This window comes from Bacillus rossius (assembly GCF_032445375.1).
Source record: "Bacillus rossius redtenbacheri isolate Brsri chromosome 4 unlocalized genomic scaffold, Brsri_v3 Brsri_v3_scf4_2, whole genome shotgun sequence".
Classification (NCBI taxonomy): Eukaryota; Metazoa; Arthropoda; class Insecta; order Phasmatodea; family Bacillidae; genus Bacillus; species Bacillus rossius.
The window spans coordinates 27,623,580-27,647,884 of record NW_026962011.1 but is presented as its reverse complement, the minus strand read 5'-3'; the positions used below and the strand labels follow the sequence as shown (position 1 = coordinate 27,647,884).

General features: G+C 35.1%; 1 protein-coding gene across 2 annotated transcripts in view; it reads right to left on the bottom strand.

Moving 5' to 3' along the window:
• The window catches only part of LOC134542246 (protein krasavietz), a 53,773-nt gene extending 29,567 nt beyond the window's left edge, over positions 1-24,206 (bottom strand). The window contains exons 1-6 of one of the 2 annotated variants that reach the window (XM_063386348.1): positions 24,101-24,206; positions 23,641-23,712; positions 9,503-9,679; positions 7,271-7,374; positions 6,480-6,662; positions 5,532-5,653 (exon numbers count right to left, since the gene is read on the bottom strand). In XM_063386348.1, coding sequence (XP_063242418.1) covers positions 5,532-5,653; positions 6,480-6,662; positions 7,271-7,374; positions 9,503-9,679; positions 23,641-23,701 — 647 coding nt within the window. In that variant the 5' untranslated portion in view covers positions 23,702-23,712; positions 24,101-24,206. The remainder of the gene's footprint in view (positions 1-5,531; positions 5,654-6,479; positions 6,663-7,270; positions 7,375-9,502; positions 9,680-23,640; positions 23,713-24,100) is intronic. The other variant, XM_063386347.1, reaches the window with a different exon arrangement.
• Between the last annotated feature and the right edge of the window lie 99 nt (positions 24,207-24,305).

Sequence of the window (24,305 nt, the reverse complement as noted above, 5' to 3'; positions counted from 1 at the left end):
ATAATTATCATAGGGAAATGAGTTACCGACACTACGTATTACCATCTGAGATAACTATTTGGAGTTGCAACGTCACAAAGAAATGGTAAAGTCTCTCCGAATCATTTACAGTTAGATGTATGGATATAATCTTAGAATTTACCGGAAAAAAAACCATTTTTTTTTTTCAGCGTGGCCGGGAGTAGAACCCACGATCACTGAATCCGAAAGCTGACATCACAGAAGTCGCGCGCCTTAGACCGCTCGGTTAACGAACGTAATGAAATTGGTGGGACATTTTACAGTGATGAGCCACTCACTCTTAGTCGAAAGAGTTACAGACGGACAGACAAACAAACATACAGGTGAAGCTAATATAAAGCATGTAAAAAATAAAAGAACTGAGAGAGTGCATGAAGAAGTGCTCAGCAAAACTAGCAAAGCACATGGTGAGAAACAAGACTAACAATTGCTTCATGGCAGTGAGTAGCTTGTTTGACCCAACAATTGCTGGCCAGATGTTAAACTTAAATCTGTCATCTTTGGAGGAATGTACCGGTAAGACCAAAATTCCATTTTTCACAAGGTTGTACAGAGAAGAATTTTTTGAAGGCTATGAAAAATTTCATGCTCACCTTGTGACCAACATCAGAAACGGTTCTGAAGTTGATTGTCTGCAAATGTTGCTAGCTGTAAAGCTGCAGCATGAGAAGTTTTCTCCTGCTGCCCTGAAATGTTTGTGGACTCCGACCAACAGTGTGGATGCGGAGCGGTACTTCAGCAGATACAACCTTATTGTGACTGATCGCCGCAATAGGATGAAAGAAGAAACTGTGGAAACTTGTTCCATGCTAAGTTTCAATGCTGCTATTCCAGTGGAATAACATTATTTGTGCACCCTACATCAACTATGGCCATGAACACAGCTAAAAAACATTTATTGTAATTTTAAATATTCAATGTATTGCATTTATAAGTGCTAAAACGTTGTTTGTAAATCTGCAACGATAGGCGTATTCGTAGTTGTGCTAGATATTTATTTCTGTGGTTGTTAATAATTAATGTGTATTATTTAATGCTTTTTAAAAATATATTTTCTTCAGTAATGTAAAATAAGAGAAATTGCTAAATCTTGTTTTTGAAAATGCTACAAAATGCTAAATTTCAAATTCAAAATGCTAAATATTATTTTAAATGCTATAAATCACCATCTCTAGTGATCGGTAAATAATTTGCAGATCGGTACGAATACCGATGTGTTAAAATCGGCCCAGCCCTACTACTATTTCCTTTTTCACTTCAGTATTTCTGAGGTTTCTAAACACACTTTTAAGTAGAGACGTGCGAGTCTCGTTAATATCGAGAAATTATCGAGATCAAAATATTCTCGATTTCGTCTCGAGAACATTTTAGAATTTCCGAGAATTTCGAGAATTTGTATTGCTTAGCTCTGATTGTCTACTTATGCATTTAAATAAAACAAAGTTTTTACTTACACGTAAAAAAAGAGCTACTAGGTACTTAAAATAAAAACTTGAATTAGTCACCACATGCCGACATAAAACAGTGTATGTTCTATTGTTTATTTTCCACGTTCACGTAAATTTTTTTCGAAACAGTGACGTTTCACAATACAAACGAACACCAATACATGTCGCACTTTAAAAATATATCATATTTTGAAAGAACGTCGCTTGGATCGCTAGCAACAACGGCACGGATACGGCAAGAAGTGAACACTCACTGTTTGTGTGTCCCGTAATCTATGGAAAGAGCTCAATACTTTGTTTATTTTCTTTTTGGGGTTAAGTTTAGTTTAAATTACCGGGAAATAAAAGATCGTGCCAGTTTTTTTATTATTATTTTCAGCGCTAATACATGTAATTATTAGAATGGCTGATAGTTCTGGAAATGTTCAAGACCGTAAATTGTCGCACATTTGGAAATTTTATGAAAAACGAAAGGGTGAGGGTGAGTGCAAAGTGTGCAAAAAACGTATTCAGACGCCTACTGGTTCAACAAGTGGTCTCTTATGACACTTGAAACTTCATCCAGCCGCCGAAAAGAATTATTTGGATTTAACAAAGGAAAAAGCTACAAAACAAAAAGAAAATTCTTATAGACAGTTATCAATTCAAGACTGTGTCACAAAGAAACAAAAAGTTAGCGAAGCTAGAAAAACCATAATTGACAGGAAAATTGGTGTAATGATGGCATGTGATTTTCAGCCATACAGCATTGTAGAGGATCGCGGATTTAAAGGACTGCTCAATGAACTAGAACCAGGTTATGAAGTACCATCTCGCACTACATTTTCCAGGTCTATTGTACCAAAAATTTACCGTGAAGAAAAAGCCAAACTTGCAGAAGAAATAAAGACAGATGTTGATGATGGACTTCAGTCTGTTTCATTTACTACTGACATGTGGTCATCGGCAAGGCAGGACAGTTTTATTTCTCTCACAAGTCACTACAGTAGAACCCTGTTATAATGAATCTGAAGGGAGTAGTTTATATGTTCACTATAGAGGGGAAACTTTATATCTGGGAAAACTTTTATATTGGCAATACATACTCAAAAGCATAATCTTAACTACACATAGACCTAAGCCAAGAAAAGAACGAATGGAAATACTCAAAGCAACAGTTTTATGAGCAAATGCAGATATTATTTTTAATACACTACACATGTACAAACTTTCTCTTAATGGTTCTTCGACATCGGCGTATTTTCCCTTTTTCAGGCGTTTAATACTCTGTGACGTATTCGCAGCTTGAGAAAGAAGATTGTTCAGCTTGTTTAATATTGTATTTAATGTGGATGTTGCAATTCCCAGTTCCTTTGCTATGAACACGTGCGGGACAGTGGGGTTGGAGTCTACCTTTTTAATAATGTCCAGTTTATCTCGCACAGATAATGCCTTACATTTTTTAACGCGTTTTTCACCCTTTTTTATGTACGTATTTCTTATTGAAGCACATTTGCAGCTTAATAACACGAAATTCTTTTTACCGTCAAAAGTAAATAAACGAAAAATAACGAGTCTGGCGCATCAAAGATCACTACGTATCATTTAGTATCGCAGTTGCTAAAGCTGGAACGAAAATTTCTTACTTTCTATGGAAAAATTTTGTCCACAGAGTTCTATCTAGTGGTAGTCTTACGAACCTTACTCGATCAAAATGTCCGAAACGTGAACGATAAAAATTAGACGTGAATTTGCTGCTATAATGTACATACTTATTTGTGTGGCGGTAATTTATGTTTAATTTTGATAACTTATTAAATGTACACGCGTTCGCCCATTATTTAACTATGCAGGGAAAACTATTTTTATTTTCACCAAACTGAGCACCATTTCTGGCTACACGTAGCCTACCGAGGCCACTCGATTACGACTTGTTTATAATATGAACAGTGGACAATCGAGTAGCATATTGCGATGAAAAACGTTAATGTGATCCAAAATAGACGTTTTGTGAAAATACTTGTAATTATATGAAAATATTTGAGATAAATGTGCATTATGTCGGCAAAATTTGTTCGTGGTACACGGGAAAACGTATCAACATTGACAAAAGTTGTGCGCTATATCCAATAAATTAATACATAACCTCACATCATTTTGCCGGGACCGAGACGGAAATTCACAATAAACGGGAATTCATTATAGGCGGGTTCACTATAAACGGGTTCTACTGTATTTGACAAAAGACTTTGAGTTGAAATATCATGTCCTTGGAAATTACCACTTTTCAAGTTCGCACACTGCTCTGGCAATCCAAGAGAAGTTGACAGCAGCTATAGAGGAATGGAATTTTCCCACCAATTCAATTCCATTGTACGTAGTTACAGATAATGCTAAGAATTTCACAGCTGCCATAAACAAAACATCATGGATTCACACACGATGTTTTGCCCACACACTACAGTTGGCAGTTCAAGATGCTAAAAGTGAACACAATGTTGCAGACCTTCTAGCAAAAGGCCGGGCAATCGTGGGACATTATCGCCACAGCAATATTGCTCGAGAAAGGCTTCATGCTCTGCAGCTAAAGTTGAGCAAACCTGTACACGAGCTGTTACCAATGGTGCCGACAAGATGGAACAGTGAGTTTACAATGCTCTCCCGCCTTGTTGAGCAACAGGTACCCTTATCTGCAGATCTAGGAGATTCAATGGCAGTAGAAAATTTTACATTGAGTGAGTGGAAACTTGCTGCTAATGTAGTAAGTGTGTTACAGCCAATAGAACAAGCCACAAGAGAGCTGTGTTATTCTAAATTTCCCACTATCTCTTCCAAAATACCTTTGCTGTATGGCATTGAGGCAACACTTTCTAACTATGTTGAAGAACAAAGTAACCCTGGAATTGCATTTGCTATTTTTCTTCAGAAAAGTATTAAATCTAGGTTTCCGTTGTACACAACAGTAAAAGAAGACATGATTGCAATGGTACTTGACCCACGCTTCAAAAACATTTTGCTGCAAGATCACGAAAATCTTATTTGTGTGCAGCGTATTACTTCAGATCTCAAAGTGGTTGTTGATAAAAAAACAGCATCTGTTCCAGAAGAAAATCCATCAGATACAGTTGAAGCCAGCTGTTCTCTGTGGAATACTTTTGAACATCTGAAGAAATCAAGCTGTTCCTCAGTAAAGTCACCAAGAGTTGAAAATGAACTTACCATTTATCTTGGTGAAAATGTTATCCCCCGATCAAGTGACCCTCTTATGTGGTGGCAGCAGAACCAGTCACGTTTCCCTGCGCTTGCCAGAGTCGCAAGAAAATATTTAGCCATACCAGCCACGCAGGTGGAAAGCGAAAGGCTTTTCAGCAGTGCTGGTAACACTGTTACATCCAGAAGAGAGAATCTGTTGGCCGAAAATATAGAGCAGCTTGTCTTTTTAAACAGCAGATTTTAAATGTGACCTACCAAATAAAGTTGACTGTTTTCAATAATAGGCTATTGAAATGATCATGTGACTACAGTGCAGGACTATTTATTTTTGTGGATTCATTTTTGTAAATGTATATTTTATAGCATATATGTAGTCCTTTCATTTCTTTCATTAAATAGCTTATGCATGTAAAACTGTTGATATTTGCACATCAAGAATTACAAAGAACTCAAGAGGAAAGAGTAGGGTGGGCCCAATTTATTGCATCTAAAATCTCGTTGAGGAAAACTTCACTGACACCAAATTGCAATTTTGAAATAAGAAAAAAAAAACTGTATTCTCGATCTCGTCTCGGTTCTCGAGAATTTTAGTATTTGTGTCTCGATCTCGTCTCGGTTTTTGAAAAGGACTTCTCGCACATCTCTACTTTTAAGACATAAATTCTCGAAAAATACTGCGACTATTAATTAAATTAGAGGCTGAATCAAGAAATTTGCATGGATGTTATTTCTTATGGATAACAGCAAAATCACACAAACTTAACAAAACACATCTCCCTGCAATGTGCATCTCCCCGACTACCCGGTCCCGGTCCCCCCCCCCCCTGCACACACTAGGACGGGGGGTGGGATGAGGGTGGAGCGGCGCACCTGCCCTCGATGCCGGACCTCTTGAGGGCCGTCATGAGGCTGGTGAGCCCCTTCTCCTGCTTCCACGTCACAAACACCTCCATGAGGAAGTCCAGGGCCAGGTTGTCCTTGATCAAGTGTTCCTGCAACACGCCCGTCCACCAACTCCACATCCACACCTCGGCATCTCATCACTGGCCACGACAAACCATTTCTATTGCTAGTGTTGACCGAGCCACAACTATTCCTGCAATAATTCAGGCACCGATTACGTATTTCTATAAGTAAACAGTCCAATAATGAAATTATTTGCGCTTTGGGTATTCATGATTAATCTCTGGATATACTGTAATTACCTGAATATAACGGTATGATATTTACTAAAACAGTGGAAACTAAAAGTTGGGGTCGCATTATAATAGCAAACTTGTATTTTGCCATTGGGAACAGCTTAGATGAAAAACTTTAGCCTCTGCCTCTTAAACGTATCACTTTAGACAGCTGTTAATGACCTGAACCTCCACTTAGCTCCGCCTGTAAACAGGATCACTCATGCCACTTTAGTCCGAGACTCCCTGAACCTCTGCACAGGCGGGACAGATGAAAGATGCAGGATCAAGGAGGCGTGCAATTGGGAGTTTTTTTTTTCTGTCGTGATCCCTGGGAGTAGATATTTGTTTATTTTTTCCCAGCTACTAGAGCATGGGATAAAACAAATACTAATACCAAAATAATAGGGCTGTGCAGGATCCCAAGATTTAGGACAAACTATGGGATCACTATGGTTTCCTTCACAATAATTTCAGGTTTTTATTTTTTTAGTTATTTATGAGGTGGTTTCTTATTTTCTGCTATGTTAGAAACATAAATTTAAATAAATAAAAAGAAATTTGTTCAGAAACATTCCTACCAGCATTAGGCTAGAAAAGTAAGGAATAGGGATGTGCTACACGTCTTCCCGTCACTCACGTTGATGAGCACGAGCAGCACGGTGGGCGGCACGGAGCCGTTGGAGATCCACAACGCAGTCATGCGCGCCAGCTTCACCCGGTCAGACTCCGAGAAGCCCTTGATGAACACCAGCACCTTCTTCATCTCGTCTTCAAACATCTTCTCCAGATACTTGTAGCGCCGCATCAGCTTGATGAAAACCTGCGCACGAGGCGCGGTTCACCAACACAACATACAACACCTCGCAACATGCTGGTAGCGCGTAGTTTGGGTTACGAAAGTTGTCGAGTGTGTTAGGAGCCAGTCAATCTTTGCTCACATTTGTATCTCTTGCACATCCTTTTATACATAAACATGTCTAACAGGTACAGTATTAGCATTTCATTACCTAAAATCACATAAACTTATAAAAAGTAAATTATGCCAAGTACACACACATTTGATCGCAGTATTGTTTATCATTATTTGTAATATGCACTTGTGCATTATATTTTTTAACAATTCCAGCCTCTAACTTAAAAAATGTCATTTTTATTTTAGTTTTCAACTAAACTAATTTTTTTTGCAAACAGTAAAAAAAAACAGCTTTGTCAGATGTTGATGTTAGTCGGAGTCACGGAGTAGTATTTCAACTTGCTATAACTTATTCAATAACCTCATGCGCAGTTCGTTAACACAGAACATTGTAAACAAAACCAAACCATGGTCGGTGGTTGTCTGGCCACGCAGGCTAGTATGTATGGAATGCCACCATGCGCCCAACTAAGGCACGGAGGTGACAGAGCAGCGCGACCACCGTGCCGACTCACCTGCTCGAAGTTGTGCAGGCTCTCCATGTCCTCGGCCGACTCAAACACGCACGCATCTGTCTTGCACGTCTTGTCGCCATCTTGGACGACAGAGCCACCTGGAACTACAGCACGCACGGTCACTGCACGTCGCCTGGCTATGCAGATAATAGCTACAGCATAGATTTTATGGCGTTTTAAAAAAGCAAATACACTCATTAAAAATTGTAAATTCATTTTTGTCATTAAAAGTTAAAATGCATGTAATAATAAAGTTCTTATCAAGCACACCTGAATTGGCCAAATGCTTCAACAATTGATGTGAAAACTTTTTTAGTAGGATTCTAAGTATCATTCTTGCTATTAGAATTTCATATTCATGTTCGAAATTAATTTAGTGTTCGTATTCAATTTGAACTAAAAAACTGATATTAGCACAGGCCTATAAACTATAAAAATGTATGTATACACTATTTAATTATTTAGGTTTTTAAATAAAAACCTTGGCTAAAGATTAAATAAACTAAATTTTACATAGTAATACACATAATTAAGTAATTCAGGTGAATTTTTGCTGCCTTTTGCTTTTTTCCATGTATAATGGTGTTATTGCGCTTCTTGACTTTCATTTCGCTGTTATTTTAGTTTGAGGGCTGATCGCGCATTGCCGGTGATTTCGAGATGTTAACTATGGGCGCCACCACGTGGAAGGGCACGTGGACCCGGCGGAGTCTCTCACTCAGGGCGTGACGTAGCCCAAGTGGGGACGAGTTACCAGCCCTTTCTATCCTAGCTACCCAGACCTGGCCCGCTCTAGGCGTCGGGCACGCCACACTCCTAGACTCACTCACCACGTGATTAAATAAGTACTCACTTTATATTTATTCTCCAGATTTAATTTCACTAACACGTCTCTCTACACGCCCGTTACACGTTACACATTACACGGTTAAAAAGCCTGAGGCACGAATCGGTTTAGGTGAGGGCATGGTCCACACACGTGGCCATGCTGCAAAGTATACTTATTACACGGTGATGAAAAAAAACTCGACTGAGACAATTAATTAATTAAACAGCCCGCTGACCGAGAGCTGCCCCGAGGATGACGAACGAAAGCGATTTAAAAAGAATTAACGATACAGAAATTACTTGGTCAGTGATGAACAAAGGTTGAGGTCCCCGGGGTGCTGGCGCGTCTGCTCTCGGTCAGTGATGAAGATGGACTGGGCTGAGCTCATCGCTCGCAGGTGGCAACATGGCGCCCTTCGCGCCAACACAATTACCGTTACTGTATTCTACGACTCCGTGCCCCGGCGAAAGTTGAGTAAATTACAGATAAACATTAAAAATATATAAAAATTACTGACAATGGAAAGTTTGTTACTATTTACTTATTTAATGATAATTCATATAAAAGCATTCCTATCCTCGTCCAAGTCCGTGCCTGTTCGGGTCCGCCCGGGCAACGTCTATAGTTATTTAAGGTAACCTATTTAAATTACAGAAAACACAAGTAAATTGCACAACACTGGGGCAAAGACGAATGAAAACAAAAAGGGTTTACAAATAATATTAAAACGTAGCAAATTAGGGGTGCGGCGCACTGCAGCTAAGCGCCCTCTTGCCGGGCTAGACACACACGCACACACGCACGCACGAGCGGGAGGTTTGAACTGAAACGGTGGTTGGGCGGTGTCATATCGGGCTCAAAGGGGCCGCAGGCCCGGACGACGTCAAGTTTAATCCCTATTCACTATACAATCTTGCCTAGATATCAATAGCAGAAACTACATAACAGTTTCAAACCTACTTGAAGTTTATTAACTTTAGTTAACTGCAAGATTAATACCGAAATTAGTTTGGCTATGCATCTAGCAGAAAATCCATGTGCACCTAACTAGGAACAAAGGAAATGCTAAACTTTCCTACTAAAAATTTTGATGAAGGTCTAGATACAATAATGTCATTGCTACAGCATTAGCATTAACATTAATACATCCTAGCTTTATTAGTATCGGAAAATGAGTTGTCTGCAATAAACATACACGCCACTAAGTGGCAACAATTGATTATATTACTAAAATCTTGAATTTTTTTTTTGCAATAAAATAATTTTTAAAAACAAGCTCACTCAATTTTGATTATTTACTGTAAGAACTCAACTGCAATTATTAAAATAGGAACCAAATGAAATAATTCACAAACACAACAGACGTGGTGCCGGTCGTGTTTAGGGGAGCAGTCGCAACTCACTGAGCAGTCCGCCGGCTATGAGGATGTCAAAGAGAGCTTCGCCGTAACGCCTGTAGTCGAGTTTGGATCCGGCCGAGTCAAGGAACTTGGACACAGCATCTAGGTCTTTCCCCGTCTTGTTGAGCCCCTGCACGATGGCGTCTCGGAAGCCCGTCGGATCATACTTCTCTTTTTCATCTGCATCACAAACCACAAACCACGTCCACACCACCCCGAGTGTTGCTTGGCCAATGGCAGAATGGTTTCTAAAGTACATGTATATTCAAGCACGTAAGGATCTCTAAGCTTCACACAGATTGCCACAAAGCTGTGAGACACATGTATTTTCGATGCCAGGGAAATGGCCAGTGATGGCACTTGAGGGCACAGACATGCCCGCGGCCCCAGCGTACCTCGTGCCGGTTACCATGGCCATCGCAGACTTTCAAACACTCAAGGCCCAAGACATTCAAACTAAACTCTCTCCAAAATGCTGACGATCATTTGTTTAACTTAGTTGCTGATTTGTACACAATCTTCTCCATATTGTGCCAAAATTGCCTCATTGTGAAAATGGCACCAACTTTAAATAATCACATTGCAGGACTGCAGCATCCCTGACTTATTAACTAGCGTCACGCACTGCTGAATAGTGATGGCTGATTGATTCCAACAACTCACTACCACCAGTGACGGCCCCGCCCTACACTACACTGGAGCTTAATTGACTGGGATGGTGACTTGTGGTCATCCTCCCGATGGTGATGGTGAATTCCCCCCTCCCCCCCCCCCCCCAAGTTACCTATGACTGATTTTGATGGTGTGCAACCAGGTCATCCGGGGGTCCTAACCCAGAAAAATTTTGATAATTATTTTATCATAATAGTGTTTTATTGCAAATATAACACTAAAATATTCAGTGAAATATACCACTTTAGAGGCAGTTAGTGTCAATTATTAAAATGTTTTTAAGATTTTGTGTTTATTTAACTTTTCTTACTTCTCTCTCCCAAAGTTTTCCTCAGCGGCGCAGAAAGCCAGCGTACAAGAACTTTTAATAGGAACACTGCCACAAAGAGGGCCGGTGCAGTTATGAAGGTCAAGTGTGCTAGTCATATGAGTGAAACTGGGAACAGTAAAACCTAAGGTGCCTACACATTTGTGAGCTGAACCGCCTGCTGGAATTATTTTCGCAACCATAGGAAATTAACGAAATAATCGGAACCACCAGCATTCACTCATTGGCCACTGGACACAGTCTTCAAAACCTCTTTGTGAGAAGAAAATTATACGATATTGTTCCACAAATATATTCATATCAGAACCCTTTCCTCATTTAAGCATCTTCTTATATATTTTTTTAAATAATACTTATATTTAGGATCATATATCCTTGCCACATATTGTGTTCATGGTTAATGTACAGAACATGACATAAAAAATGGTCATAAGGAATGTAATATAATCCATACAGTCTGGCTCTCCCCAGGAGGTGCCCCCCCCCCCCCCCCACACACACACACACACACCTTCAGCTAGACGGAAAACCAACAAACTACACACGAAACAGTCACAATGAAATCTGAGAACGCCTTTGAGTTCAACGGGAAAACTGACGGGAGGTGGTTCGTCACAAGCGCATCGTACACCTTTATCCATCAACATAACAGTGGACAGTTTCCCTGTATCATTAACATATCTCCTGTGCTAATAATTATAAAAATGTCAATTTTCTTGGTTTTTACATTTCAATTAAAAACCATGATTGGTCAAATTTTTTTATCAGTGTAATGATGTCAATGAACTCGATTAATTATATACTTGTATTATCAGTAATATAAACAGCTTCTTCCCTCTTTATATTAAAAAATAAATAAATAACCATCTTGCATCTAATGAATTAATCCAAGCTTTGAAATCAAAGAAGAATTTTCATTAACTCCAAAAAGTAACATGTACTAATACTGTTTTTTTCTCATTTTCACAAACAAGTGAAATTTTCAATTAATAGACACAAAATCCAATGTCGACCAACAATATCAAGTATAATCACAAAAAATGTTGGTGTTACGTAAAATTAATGACTGATGGTTATTATGAACAGATATCACTGAACTCCAGTGGTGCTACTATCAGTGATTCTGCAGTGTAATCAATATGTTTGCTCTATATTTCTCTACCTTCTGGTTGCAATCACGAAGTTCCTATAATGGACACATGTCTTGATACTATATTTGTTCCTAATATTACCCAAAGTCTTGCACTATGGGGTATTAGGGCTTTAAAATCTTTTAGACCAGCCGGTCCCGAAGGGATTCCCAATTTCATTCTAAAAGGTTATCATTTACTTGTCCCTCTTTTAACACATATATACAATTCTAGTCTAAAATCTCAAATGTTTCCTTGTAAATGGAAAATTGCAAAAACTATTCATATTTACAAAAACAATTAAACAAAATCACCTATTTTAAATTATAGACAAATTTCTTTAATGGTTTTTATTATTTTTTTATTATTATATTTTAATTCTTAAATTTTGAACTCTGTAATAAAATATCTAGTACTCAATATGGTTTTATACCTGGAATGGCAACCTCTTCTAATATTATTACATTCCTAAATCCCATTTATAGTGAAGTTACAAACAGAGGTTACGCCGATGTTTGCTATTTCGATCTAGCCAAGGCTTCTGATACAATATATCATTCATCGCTAATCCAAAAGCTAAGTAACTTTGATTTAAGTGTTAATTATGTTAGTTGTTTCTCCAGTTTTCTTGAGAATAGAAATCAATATGTACACGACTAATTCGTTCTTAAAAATGCTTGTGTTATTCGAAATCGCATATTCTGAAGCATTAGTTTCCATAAATAGCAAGGCTAATTTATTTAATGTGTTCCAAAATTGTGTAGGAAAATATACTTTATGTAAATTAATGCGTAGAATAAAACTCAACTATAAATATGTCACACCATTTATCTTTATATGCCTCCCATCACACTTTGTATGACAAATACGACACCGAGTAACAGGAGATACGTGGTTATGTACTTTATCGTCAGTCGGCTGGCTGACTTGCCCGCCTGGGTGTGACCAACTCACGTCGCGTAACTTTCCAAACAATCCTTTACTGACAGTGAAACCGATATTACTGTCCTGATAATGACATTTTATTTTTTCAAAAATTAAAGTGCTTATTCGTGTATCACCACCTGGTTCACACCAATCCTGTCAGGCCAATGATTACTTTTTTTCATTGCAACATTCATTTAACAACCTTTTACATGTGAATCATCTGTTAATTTCTGATCTGGAATCTAATGTCAAATATATTCCTGCTAATACAACCAACAGCATCAGACTTATATAAAATTTTGATGAGTCATTTCGTACCATTGTGCGCACAGTTGACTTGCTAAAAACTAAAGTGCGACCAACATAAGAATGGCCTTCATGACGCGGAGATTTCGTGTTAACTGAAATTTACAGACGTGCTATTCAAGACTGGGGCAGTAAAATTAACATCGCGCTAAATGAATCCGCGCAATCTGAAGACGTGCTAAGTGAGGGATAGGTGTATCCTTAAATAATCATAATTCCTCTCCATTTCTTGCGAGTTCTAGTGTTCCGCAGGCTGGTACACTTTCACCTCTCTATTTTAACATCTTTATTAATGACACATTTGTCCTCGATCACTCAACAGGCGTTCTTTCTGCTGACAATCTTAAAATCTACATGAAAATTACTTCACTCAATGATTTCATTTTACTCCAGAATGACATTACTCAAGTTAATAATTGGTGTTCTAGAAATCTGGTTACTCTATATACAAACAAAACTAAGATAATTACATTTACTAGAAAACTTCATCCGATCAATTATAACTATCATCTAAACAACTTTAAAATCTCTATAACACAGTGCATTAAAGATCTTGGAACCATTGTAGACTCAAAATTATACTTTCATAAACATTTTGACTATTTACATTTTTCCTCCCATAGAATCTATGACCTATTAAATGCCCTATTAAAATACATTAATTTTTATGATAATACTTCTGATTCAATCCTATTACTTTACTTTGATTTATTTGAACCTAGTTAGAATATTGCTCTATTATTTGGAATAATATCAGGTAAATATGTAGTTTAGCGGTATTTGCAAAGAAAAAAATGTAAAAAATCTGAAATACTTTTATTCTATGCTCTTTAACTTCCTCTTTTCATTAAACCCGGCGGAGATAAGAAATTCCAAATACTTTAGGAGATATTGCCGTTCTTATTTCGATATACAAGTCCTGTGCAATCATTCGACCGTCACTATTTTTTTTTATTGCCATGTGTTCGTGAATGCCTAATTAATTAAAATGGTCAATTAGGTCAGGTCAGTTACATTTTAAATACTTTCAAACTAAGCTGACATTAAAAATAATGTGAATTAATTTTAATGGTTCTTTAGTTTTAAAGTATTTATAATGTAACTGACCTGACCTAACAAACCGGGACAAAGCATGAACAGTAACAACTCACGTAATATATATTTTTTTTTACTATTACTTGCGCAACAATATCCAAATAACAAATAAAACATTAAAATTTGAAACGTTAAAAACTCACCTAAGTTAGAAGCGGGTACAATTCCTTTGCCATTAGTAGAAAATGAGGTAGTTGTTCACCTTATGTCACGAAAAAAAAATTCATACTCGTAAACAAGAAACAATGGTACACGCAGCATGAATGCACAGGTATTGATGGAAATTAAAAAATTCGATATCTCCTAAAGTATTTGGAATTTCTCATCTCCGCCGGGTTTCATGAAAAGAGGAGGTTAAAGAGCATAGAATAAAAGTATTTTTGGAATTTTAAATTTTTTTTTAACAAATATCGGCCAAATATGAAATTTAAAAAATTTGATATCTCCTAAAGTAATTGGAAATTCTTATCTCCGCCGGGTTTAATGAAAAGAGGAAGTTAAAGAGCATATAGCCTAATAAAAGTATTTTCGGATTTTTACCATTTTTTTTCCCGCAAATACCGCTAAACTACATATTTACTTAATATCAATACAACAGATTGCACCAAACTAGAAAGCATTAAAAAAAAATTAAACTAATTAATATAAAGAAGCTTCCACAACAAACTCTTAGGTACTCTTCTTTCAGATTGTAGGATTCAACTAGATGCTTGTTGTGTTCAAAAGTGTTATAATTATAAAATCAAATGAAATTATGTCCTTATGAATACTGGCATAAATAGTCCCCCAATTTAAGTCACCTGTTATCTTCTCCTTGTACCCTACACAACAAAAATGATCTTATTTAATTTCAAACTTTAATAGAATAAACATGCAATTTAGATAAATAATATTAGAATTTACTTTTATTTTCTACACGTCATCTTACTGTACACCAGCCCCGTGAAACTTATATGTGCAATTTGTGCACGATGTTGTGTTTCCTTGAGTGACAACTTGGAGCGCTTACTGTCAACGATTTATTATTATTATTATTATTTCTGTTGATATTTGAAAATGGCGGGTTTTCATGTTAGGTTAAGTAGTTTAAAAGGGTTAACCTTCTTTTCTATTCAAGCGAAATGAAAAATAATTATTTGGATGGTAGGAAGTGTGCTGCTTTGGGATGTCCATCCACTTCCAGGAATTAGAAATTATTTCGTTTTCCTAGGAATTCGAAAGAGAGGTAACAAAACTAAATGTCTCGTGAAACTCATGATTGTATGTTCACTTTAAGAGGGTATCGAGAATAAGTTAACGCATGTTAAAAGTGAATTAATGTTGATTTTAAACCAACTTCGGGTGAAATATTTCCAAATAATCTGAAAACTGTTTACGTACCTACGGAAACGTATGAGATTCGAATCTAACTTCACCTCAGTTATGTTTCTGTACTTACCGTCAATGCTTTTTGTCGGAGGGTAACACAATATTTCCAGTACTTCTTTACTTGACGTACATTTTATTTCCGGCATAACAATTCTTCGATAGTTATGTTTTTTTTTATTTACATTAGAGAGAAATGTTTGGTTATGTATGGTCAGTTACATTAAGAATGCTGTTGTTTAAGGTTCTATGAAAAGGAAAAATTGGTGGGTTACATGGAAATTAAAATTTGTCGGGTTGGGGTAGATCTTCTATTTTCTAGCATAAGCATTTTACTTCACCTAACTTAAGCATTTTTCCGGTATGTCTAGCATAAGACAATAGCATTCAAATGTTACTGACACTGACTGTACCTAATCAAACTCTTCACTTTAAATACATTAATAAACATGCTACTTAGCAATCAACATCACTTTTACATAAAAAAAGTTATTTAATTAATGAAGTACTCTAAATATTGCAATGTCCTTCCACCAGCACATTAAACATTTCTGAGAATTTTTTAAAACTTTTTTGCTGAAAGTTTCACTCATAAAATTTTACCCCTGTAAATTATGTTTTATGACAAAATTGTAATCATTTAACAATGTATAAATATATATTTTTAGGTACCAGAAATGGGCTGGCGTTGCAAAGAATCCTAAACTTGATGTACAAAGTATGACATCTTCGTACCTTTGTGGGAACCACTTTGCAAGGAATCAGTTTCGAGACGAGAACCAGACAACTCTGATTTTTGGAGCAGTACCTGTCGCAAAGGACAATTCTGGCTACTTGGATGATGATTTTCTCCCTGCAAATAGTGTCGTCTCGGACTCGTGGACACATTCAACGCCAAGAAACAAGCAAAGTTGTGCTACAAAATTGAAGTGAAAGGTTGGTTAGGTTAGGTCAGCTACATTTTAAATGCTTTGGCATTGTGATAGGAAAACAATATTGGCCAAAAATGGCATTCTTGTTTGGGTTACAGTCTTAATTTCAAAATTCCATTTTAAAATTTTATTTATTTTTAGAAAAGCCACATTTGTAATGTTTTAGCACATCCAAACATATATAATGTGTTGACCAAAATTAGTGTTGTCTAAAACAAGTACTAAATCCTTACAATCATTTCTGCTGCCACCAGCTGATTAAAAGACATGGTTTACGCTAATGATATTATTAGTTACGGTTCTCACAAAGTAATTTATAGTTGATGGAGGTTTTGCATTTGAAGTGTTATCTTATTTTACTTTATTATTATTTAATATTTTTCACATAGTACTATCCCATAAACTTAAGCACTGTTCACAAGGATTGATATTTAATTTTTTGTGTCTCTTATGTCATTATTTAAAGATGCTGAACAGCAATGATAGGTATTGTAAATTATAATTAAAATATTACAGCAGTGCATATATACGTGATAACTCAGAAGTCATAATCACAATGTAGTGTTAATTTAATTTTTCTAGGCGTATGAAAACTTAATACTTTGAAAAAATTTACAGTAGATGTGAATTGTACAAATTGAATACCTATGTAACATCTCACAATATTAGAGTGAAACACTTATTAATCCTATGCTGCAAGCAACTCTCATTTTTGTATCTGATTTTTTGGTATTTTAGAACATGAGAATCATAATTCTGTTTTGTGTGTGAAATAGATTAGGAAAGATTCACGTTTTAAATTGTTTGTAAATGTTTTAGCATTAAAAATCTATTTGTAAAGCAGGGGTTATATTAGTGATTAGAAGCCATCACACCATACATTTGCCATTGCTTCAAATGATATATGTGTGTGTGAGAAAAAACATGTTTTTTTTTATAATAATTTAGTAATAACAGGATGGTGGATACTTTAGACTTCAGAGCAATAAATGAAATAACCATATACTAGTGCTTTTGAAGCAGCTATTTTGATTTAGTAATACTTCTTCAAAATGTTATTTGAATGCAAAGAATTTGTATACCCTTGTATTTTGGCTGTTTTTGTTATGTTTATGCACATTGTATTTTTATTTTTTTAGAATACCTACATTTATATTTCTACTATATCATGTAAACCAGGATGAGTAACAAGGTATTTCAGCAATGTCGCTGATAGGATTATTATATTATTAGCCGATGTCAGGGTCTGCACTAAATGATGCTTCCAAATGCAGCCAATAAGCACACATGATAAATAAACTTACAGTATCCAATACAACCACAAACACAGATGGCCATAAAGTATCTAGTCATTATTTTTGAAAACATTATTGTGGTGGGACAGAACAAACAAATGCCTGTCTTTACAAGTTGTTCTTACTTTAGTTACCATCCTTGATACCACTATTTTAATTTGAATGAAAACAATGTTTGAATAAAACTAGGTATACATTTTTTTTTCTATTACCATCAGAATTCAGGATGCAACTGCAGGCACTCAGTTTTTGATTTTGGTTTTGTTTGAGGAATTAACTCAGAACCAATTTATATATACATATATTTTTTAATGTATACTTGTAAGAACCATGTATTATATCACTTGCTATATATCATTATACCATTCTTGTTGAATAAGTCATGCCTAGGAAAACTAACTCTATATCTGTTATGAGAGTGTATAACATACCTGTCTAGGGAGTGTTTAGCAATAAACACTCAGCAATGCTACTTCCCTGAAAATTTAGTGGGTAATTTTCTAGAGTAGGTGCTCAACCAAGGAAATTTATTGAAAATTCTGAAAATGGTGTTTTTGTTAACAACTAATGTTCCTTAAGATATTCCGAATCAGGTGTTCTCAAATTTTAAATAGGATACTCAAGAAAGTAATAGTGGAGACTGGAGAGAATTATGAAGTCCTAGTAAATTGTGGTGTTAAACATGCACAAATGTTTATTTTGTATTTTCTTTCCTTTAGCAAATTATAAAGCTGTTAATAAATAAAGATTCAAAAAATGTGTTTTTTTATTCAATTTAAGTTGTAATAAAAATTGAACACATTGTTCTTATATTTTTAATTTGTCCAATTTTGAAGATGCAATACATTGACAACATATTCCTGTGATTCATCTGTTTGCCTAGCATAGAAACAATGGACTTGATACTGGTATATTTTTATCAGTGCTTTCATTTTGTAAAATAGTTTTCCATTTGCCTTTACCTAGTTATAACCCAGTAATACAAATTTGTTTTTCATAACAATTAATGTAAAGCTTTAATTCAAAATCTTAATTTTTTATATGAGGTAAGCTAATAGTAGGTGGCAATTTTTTTATTTGATATTTTTTACATTTGGTTTATTTACTGTAATTAAAACGAGTATATATTATAAATTTAGAAATTTAATTAAATGTATGTGTGTATACGTATTTTTATATTCCACACACACTATGTTACAAAGCAAAACTTTTAGAGGAAATAAAACTAACAATTTTACTTTAACAGTTGAATATTCATATAAATAACTATACAAATAGTTCTACTTGTAGAATTGCTTGTTTAGTTTCCTTTGTAAAAGATATTCATCAGTCAAAGTAAACATGTTAGTTGAAATATTTCCATAAAAAAAATTATTTTAAATAGACCACACATATGTCCACATTCAAATTTCCCGCCGCCGGGTGTTTTTTTTTGTTAGTTCCGCGAGTGACAACTTGGAGCGCTAGTGTAGAACTAGTAGCATAATAAATAACATTGAGTTTCCCATCTTTCCGTAGGTGGATAATCTTTGCTGTACACTTAGTCTTTAATAATATTGAATTCTTTATTTTTCCAATAAATTTGAACTGTAATTAGTTATACATTTTACTTTGTTTACTCATATTTGTTTAGCAATTACCTAGTTTAGTAGTTGTCTAACTTATTGTATAGGTACTGTAGCTATAATTTATTTTGTTTTTGTAGTGAATCACTCTGGATGTCATTTTGTTAAATGATGTTACTCCTAGAATATTTTAGATTAATCTATACAGTAGAATCACATTATAAGTACTTACAGGGACCTCAAGGTTATTGTACTTAGTACTGCAAGTACTTATTACTGAAAAATACAATCATCATTACAAAGAGAAAAATCATAAATTAAATCAAACATAGCATTATTAAAAGATAAAACATTATCATTTGACGAACATCTGACATCAGTTTAAATATTGGTGTGTCTGCATAAATCTGTTATATCAGTTTGTTTTTGAGTTTGAATGATTCTCTGTTGAATAAAATGTTTTGTGTCATAGAAACATTTCCGGATCTCAGAATAGCTTCCGTAACTGTCACAGGCGAATCCTCACGGTCAGAATCATCATCTGATTCAGCTTTTAATGACTGATTGAATGACTTCACTAATGATGTCGCTGTCAGTCAATGCTGGTGTTGTTTCATTGTCCACAAAAACATAGTCTGTGAATGAAAAAGCATCAAACTGCATGGAGGCTGACACTTTTTGTCATACTTCAGGGTCAATGTCAATGTTTCCTCATGTTTGTGCTGTAGTGTGGCTTGCATCTTGGTCTGTTGAAGTTGCAGTGAGCTGGTCAGCATTACAGTTTACAATGCCAGGCTTTCTCCAGCAGTTGGCAACAGTTTCTTGTTGAACACTCCACCATCCACCTGTGATTATCTCAATTGGCTGACGAACATTGATGTTGGTGGGCAGTTTCAACCTAATGTCAATGCGCAACCTCTCAACAAAGTGTTTTCGAAGATGTAACCTTGGCATTCTGAATAATGCCTTGATCAAGGGGCTGCAACTAAGATGTGCAGTTCGGTGGCAGAAACATAAGTTTGAAGTTTGCCAGTCGAACATCTACAATGTGTGCTACGCAGTTGTCTATTAATTTTTTTCCCTTCTTTTTTCATATCCTCATCAGTTTTCACTAGCCAATTTGAGAAACGTTCTCTTAACATCCATGCATGGGTGTTACTAGCATAATCCGCAGGACAAGAAACACCCTTGAAGCACCTGGGTGTCTTGCATTTATCAATGATTAATGGGCTCAATATTTTTGATCCTGTGGCATTGCAACAGAACAACACAGACAACCGTACCTCTGCTTTTTTCCCTCCAGTGAATTTTTCACCTTTATATGCCATTGTCCTGTTAAGCAGAAGCTTGTAGAAAAAAAGGCAGTTACATTAGCATTGAAAATATTGTCTAATGAGTATGACTTAAAAATACTCTCCAGCATTTCTTCCTACCACTGGTTGCTGCCTCTGTATCTGCATCTTTATCCTCCGCACACAGTACACACAACCTTCCATGATATACCATGTCGTTCCCGTAAGCAGTGCAACCACCCAGAACTAGCTTGGAAGTCTTTAATGTCCATAAGCAATGCAAAATGTTTTGCTTTAGCTTGTACCATTAGGCCAGTTACTGGAACATTTTTTGGATTTAACTTCTTTCTACTGTTTGTTCAATGCATCTTCCAAACCTTGCTATTAAGAATTAACAAAAATGTTTCTTTTGATGTTTTATTAGAACTGTGACAAGTCCTTTTGCAAAGTAATATTGTTGAGTTGATAAAAATTAATAATGGTAAATATGTAGTGTACGGATTAGCGCCAAAAAAAATTGTACAAATATGAAATAACTTTCATTATATGCTCTTTTACGTCCTCTTTTCATAACCGCCTGCAGAGATAAGAAATTCCAAATACTTTAGGAGATATCGAATTTTTTAATTATCATATTTGGGCGAAATATGTTAAAAAAAAATTTTAAAATTCCGAAGATACTTTTATTCTGTGCTCTTTAATTTTCTCTTTTCATTAAACCCGGCGGAGATAAGAAATTCCAAATACTTTAGGAGATATTGAATTTTTTAATTTTCATCCTGTGCACTTGTGCGGCGTTCATTGTTGCTTGTTTACAAGTATAATTTTTTTTTGCGACGTACGTGAAACCTAAGATGCACATAAAGTTCTGCCATCCCCGATTACACCCGAACAATTCACCTTCGGCCAACCTCGGGTTTATTTATTAATATTTATATTTCTCAACCTGTTTATTTTAATGTAGCTATACTTACCTAACTAACCGTCCATAGTGTTTTAAAGTGTTTTAATCTAGCTAACCTAACCAACCACTTTTAATATTTGAATTCATTTTTCCTGCGCAAAAATAAAACAAATCCCGAAGTTGGCTGAAGGTTAAATGTTCGGGTGTAATCGGGAATGGCAGAACTTTATGTGTATCTTAGATCTCCCACGTGAACGACTACATCATGTAAAAAGAAAATTGCGTGAGTTCCTACTGTTCATCCTTTGTCCCGGTTTGTTAGGTCACGTCAGCTACATTATAAATAGGTACTTTAAAACTAAACAACCATTAAAATTAATTTTATTATTTTTATTTTCCGTTCAGTTTCAAAGTATTTATAATGTTGCTGACCTGACCTAATCTACCTTTGTCCCGTTTTGTTATGTCAGGTCAGTTACATTATAAATACTTAAAACTATACAAGTAAAATTAATTGATATTATTTTTAATTTCCATTTGAAGTATTTATAATGTAACTAACCTTACCTAATGGAAAATTTGTGTTATTTAGGCATTCATGCGCACACGGCAAAATATAAAATGGCGACGGTCGAATGATTATGTACGTCTTGTATTGCAAAATAAGAACGGCGATATCTACAAAAGTAATTGGAATTTTTTATCTCAGCAGGCGGTTATGAAAAGAGGACGTAAAAGAGCATATAATAAAAGTTATTTCATATTTTTACGATTTGTTTTGGCGCTAATCCGTACACTACATATTTACCTTAATAATTATACTATACAATAATAGCATGCTTATTTAACAAAAAAAAACCTGTAGGCCTAATTAGTTCATAATATTTTGAGTAAAAATATCAGCCATTAATAGGTACATCAATTCAAAAAGAAATCCAGTGTTACAATCTAAAACACACAAAATCATTTTGCAAGTAAGGTCCTAATTTGATTTAAAGCAAATGTGTTTATTTGATAATATTAGACAATAACTGCAGTAGCCTTAGTGCATGATCTGAGAAGCACAATACATAAATATTGTGCCTGGCTCCTTCGAGTCCACTTTAAATGACATTGATCTGCAAATGAGCTTTCACCCAGTAGCAAGTAGTCTTTCATCTACTTGACTACCACATTCCTTTTATGTTCTTCTGTAGGATCTTCCCGAACCACCTCACTTCCAATACCTTCCTTCAAGCCCACTCCACTCTTGTCCAGCCCTCACAAGAGACATGCGCTTGTCTCCTCCTCTGTTGTACTCCGAATATGTTTATCGTTTACTGTTATTTACAAAAGAAAATGTGGAAAATTTTAAAGAAACTCATTTTATCGATTATTATGAAACTAGGTATCAATATAAACTCAAACCTAAGTGTTTTAAAACTACGTTATATGCAAAGGGAGTTCAACATAACGGTATTACGCTTTTTAATAAGTTGCCTAAAAACATATTACTTCTAAACAATCATAATGTATTTAAGAAAGAACTTAGAAATTTTATAATTAAAAAAAATTTTTATTCAATATCAGATATCAATGATTTTTAACATGCTATTATTATGTAATACAGGCCTTTTGATATATTGATAATATAGGTAGGAAACTTTATTCATTGATTTTAATCTGTGATTGTAATTTGTAATGAGTGTTGAAAAAGGAATTTATGTATATATTGTAAATATGCATACTTTTATTAATTTGACTAAGCCCATATCCCCAAGTGTATTATGAAACACAGGCCTTTTGATACATCTATAATATGGGAAATTTTATTCTTTAATTTTAATTTGTGACTGTAATTTGTTATGAGTATTGAAAAAGGAATGTATGTATATATAGTAAATATGTATACTTATATTAATTCGACTAAGCCCATATCCCCAAGTGTAATGCTTGTGAGGGGATCTAGTGGTGGATTTTAATAAATAAATAAAATAAATAAATTGTACCATCCCCCCTCCCAACAGTCACTACACCACTGCTAAACAATATCTTAACAGAACTAGTTTGTTTTTCCTTAAGTATGCCTACATTCATAAAAGCATTCACTTTTACAACTAAAATATCTTAATTACAGCTGTACATGTGAAGCATCTGATATATTCTCAGTGATTTCAAAATAAAAATATTAAAAAAATTCTACAAGCAGTTTACTCCTAAAGTAAAACCCCCTAAAGTCAAAGGCTTAGAAAGTCAGATCCATAAATATTCTTCAAACTGTCTGGATGTTAAAAACTATTAGCGCAAATTATAGTATAAATAAAGTACTGCATGTGGCAATGTAAACATACCTCTTTTCCTGGTCTTGATGCGTTGACCTGACAGCACTGGCTTTTCTGTTTTCTGACTCATACAATAAATAGCTGCAAACAGAAAATTTAAGAAAAATGTAGGGAATAAAAAAAATAGAAAAGAAACAAACAAATATAACAAGTGACAAAAGGCGTTTTCCCCAACAAAGGTCAATGCCCAGCTGTCACACGCAACACAGAATTGCAGTACCAAAGACAAAATAAAATATCCACACGTAAATACATCGCTAATAATACCCGTAACCATATATTTTTAATGAAAAACATACCCTAGAAAATGGTTGAAAACAACCTTGTGAAACGCTAACTTAGATACTTCATTATAAAACAAAATATAACGCTTAAAATGCATCAAAATTAAAAACATTTACCTAATACATTATATTTTTAAGTTTAAAGTTTAATTTCGAATAAAGAACAAAATATTTGGAATACTTACAAAATAACCTGTTAAACTTTTACGCACGTAACCCCTTGGAAGGCGCTTGCAGTTACAGAGAGTATTGAGCAACATGTGATGAAGAAACCGGAAATAAAATAAAGGTCACGAAGAGAACATTGCTGCTTGTTCGAATAGTTCTCCAGTAAAAAATTAATAATAATTTGCGCAAAAAGCAAATATAAATTATTTTAGCAGTAACTTA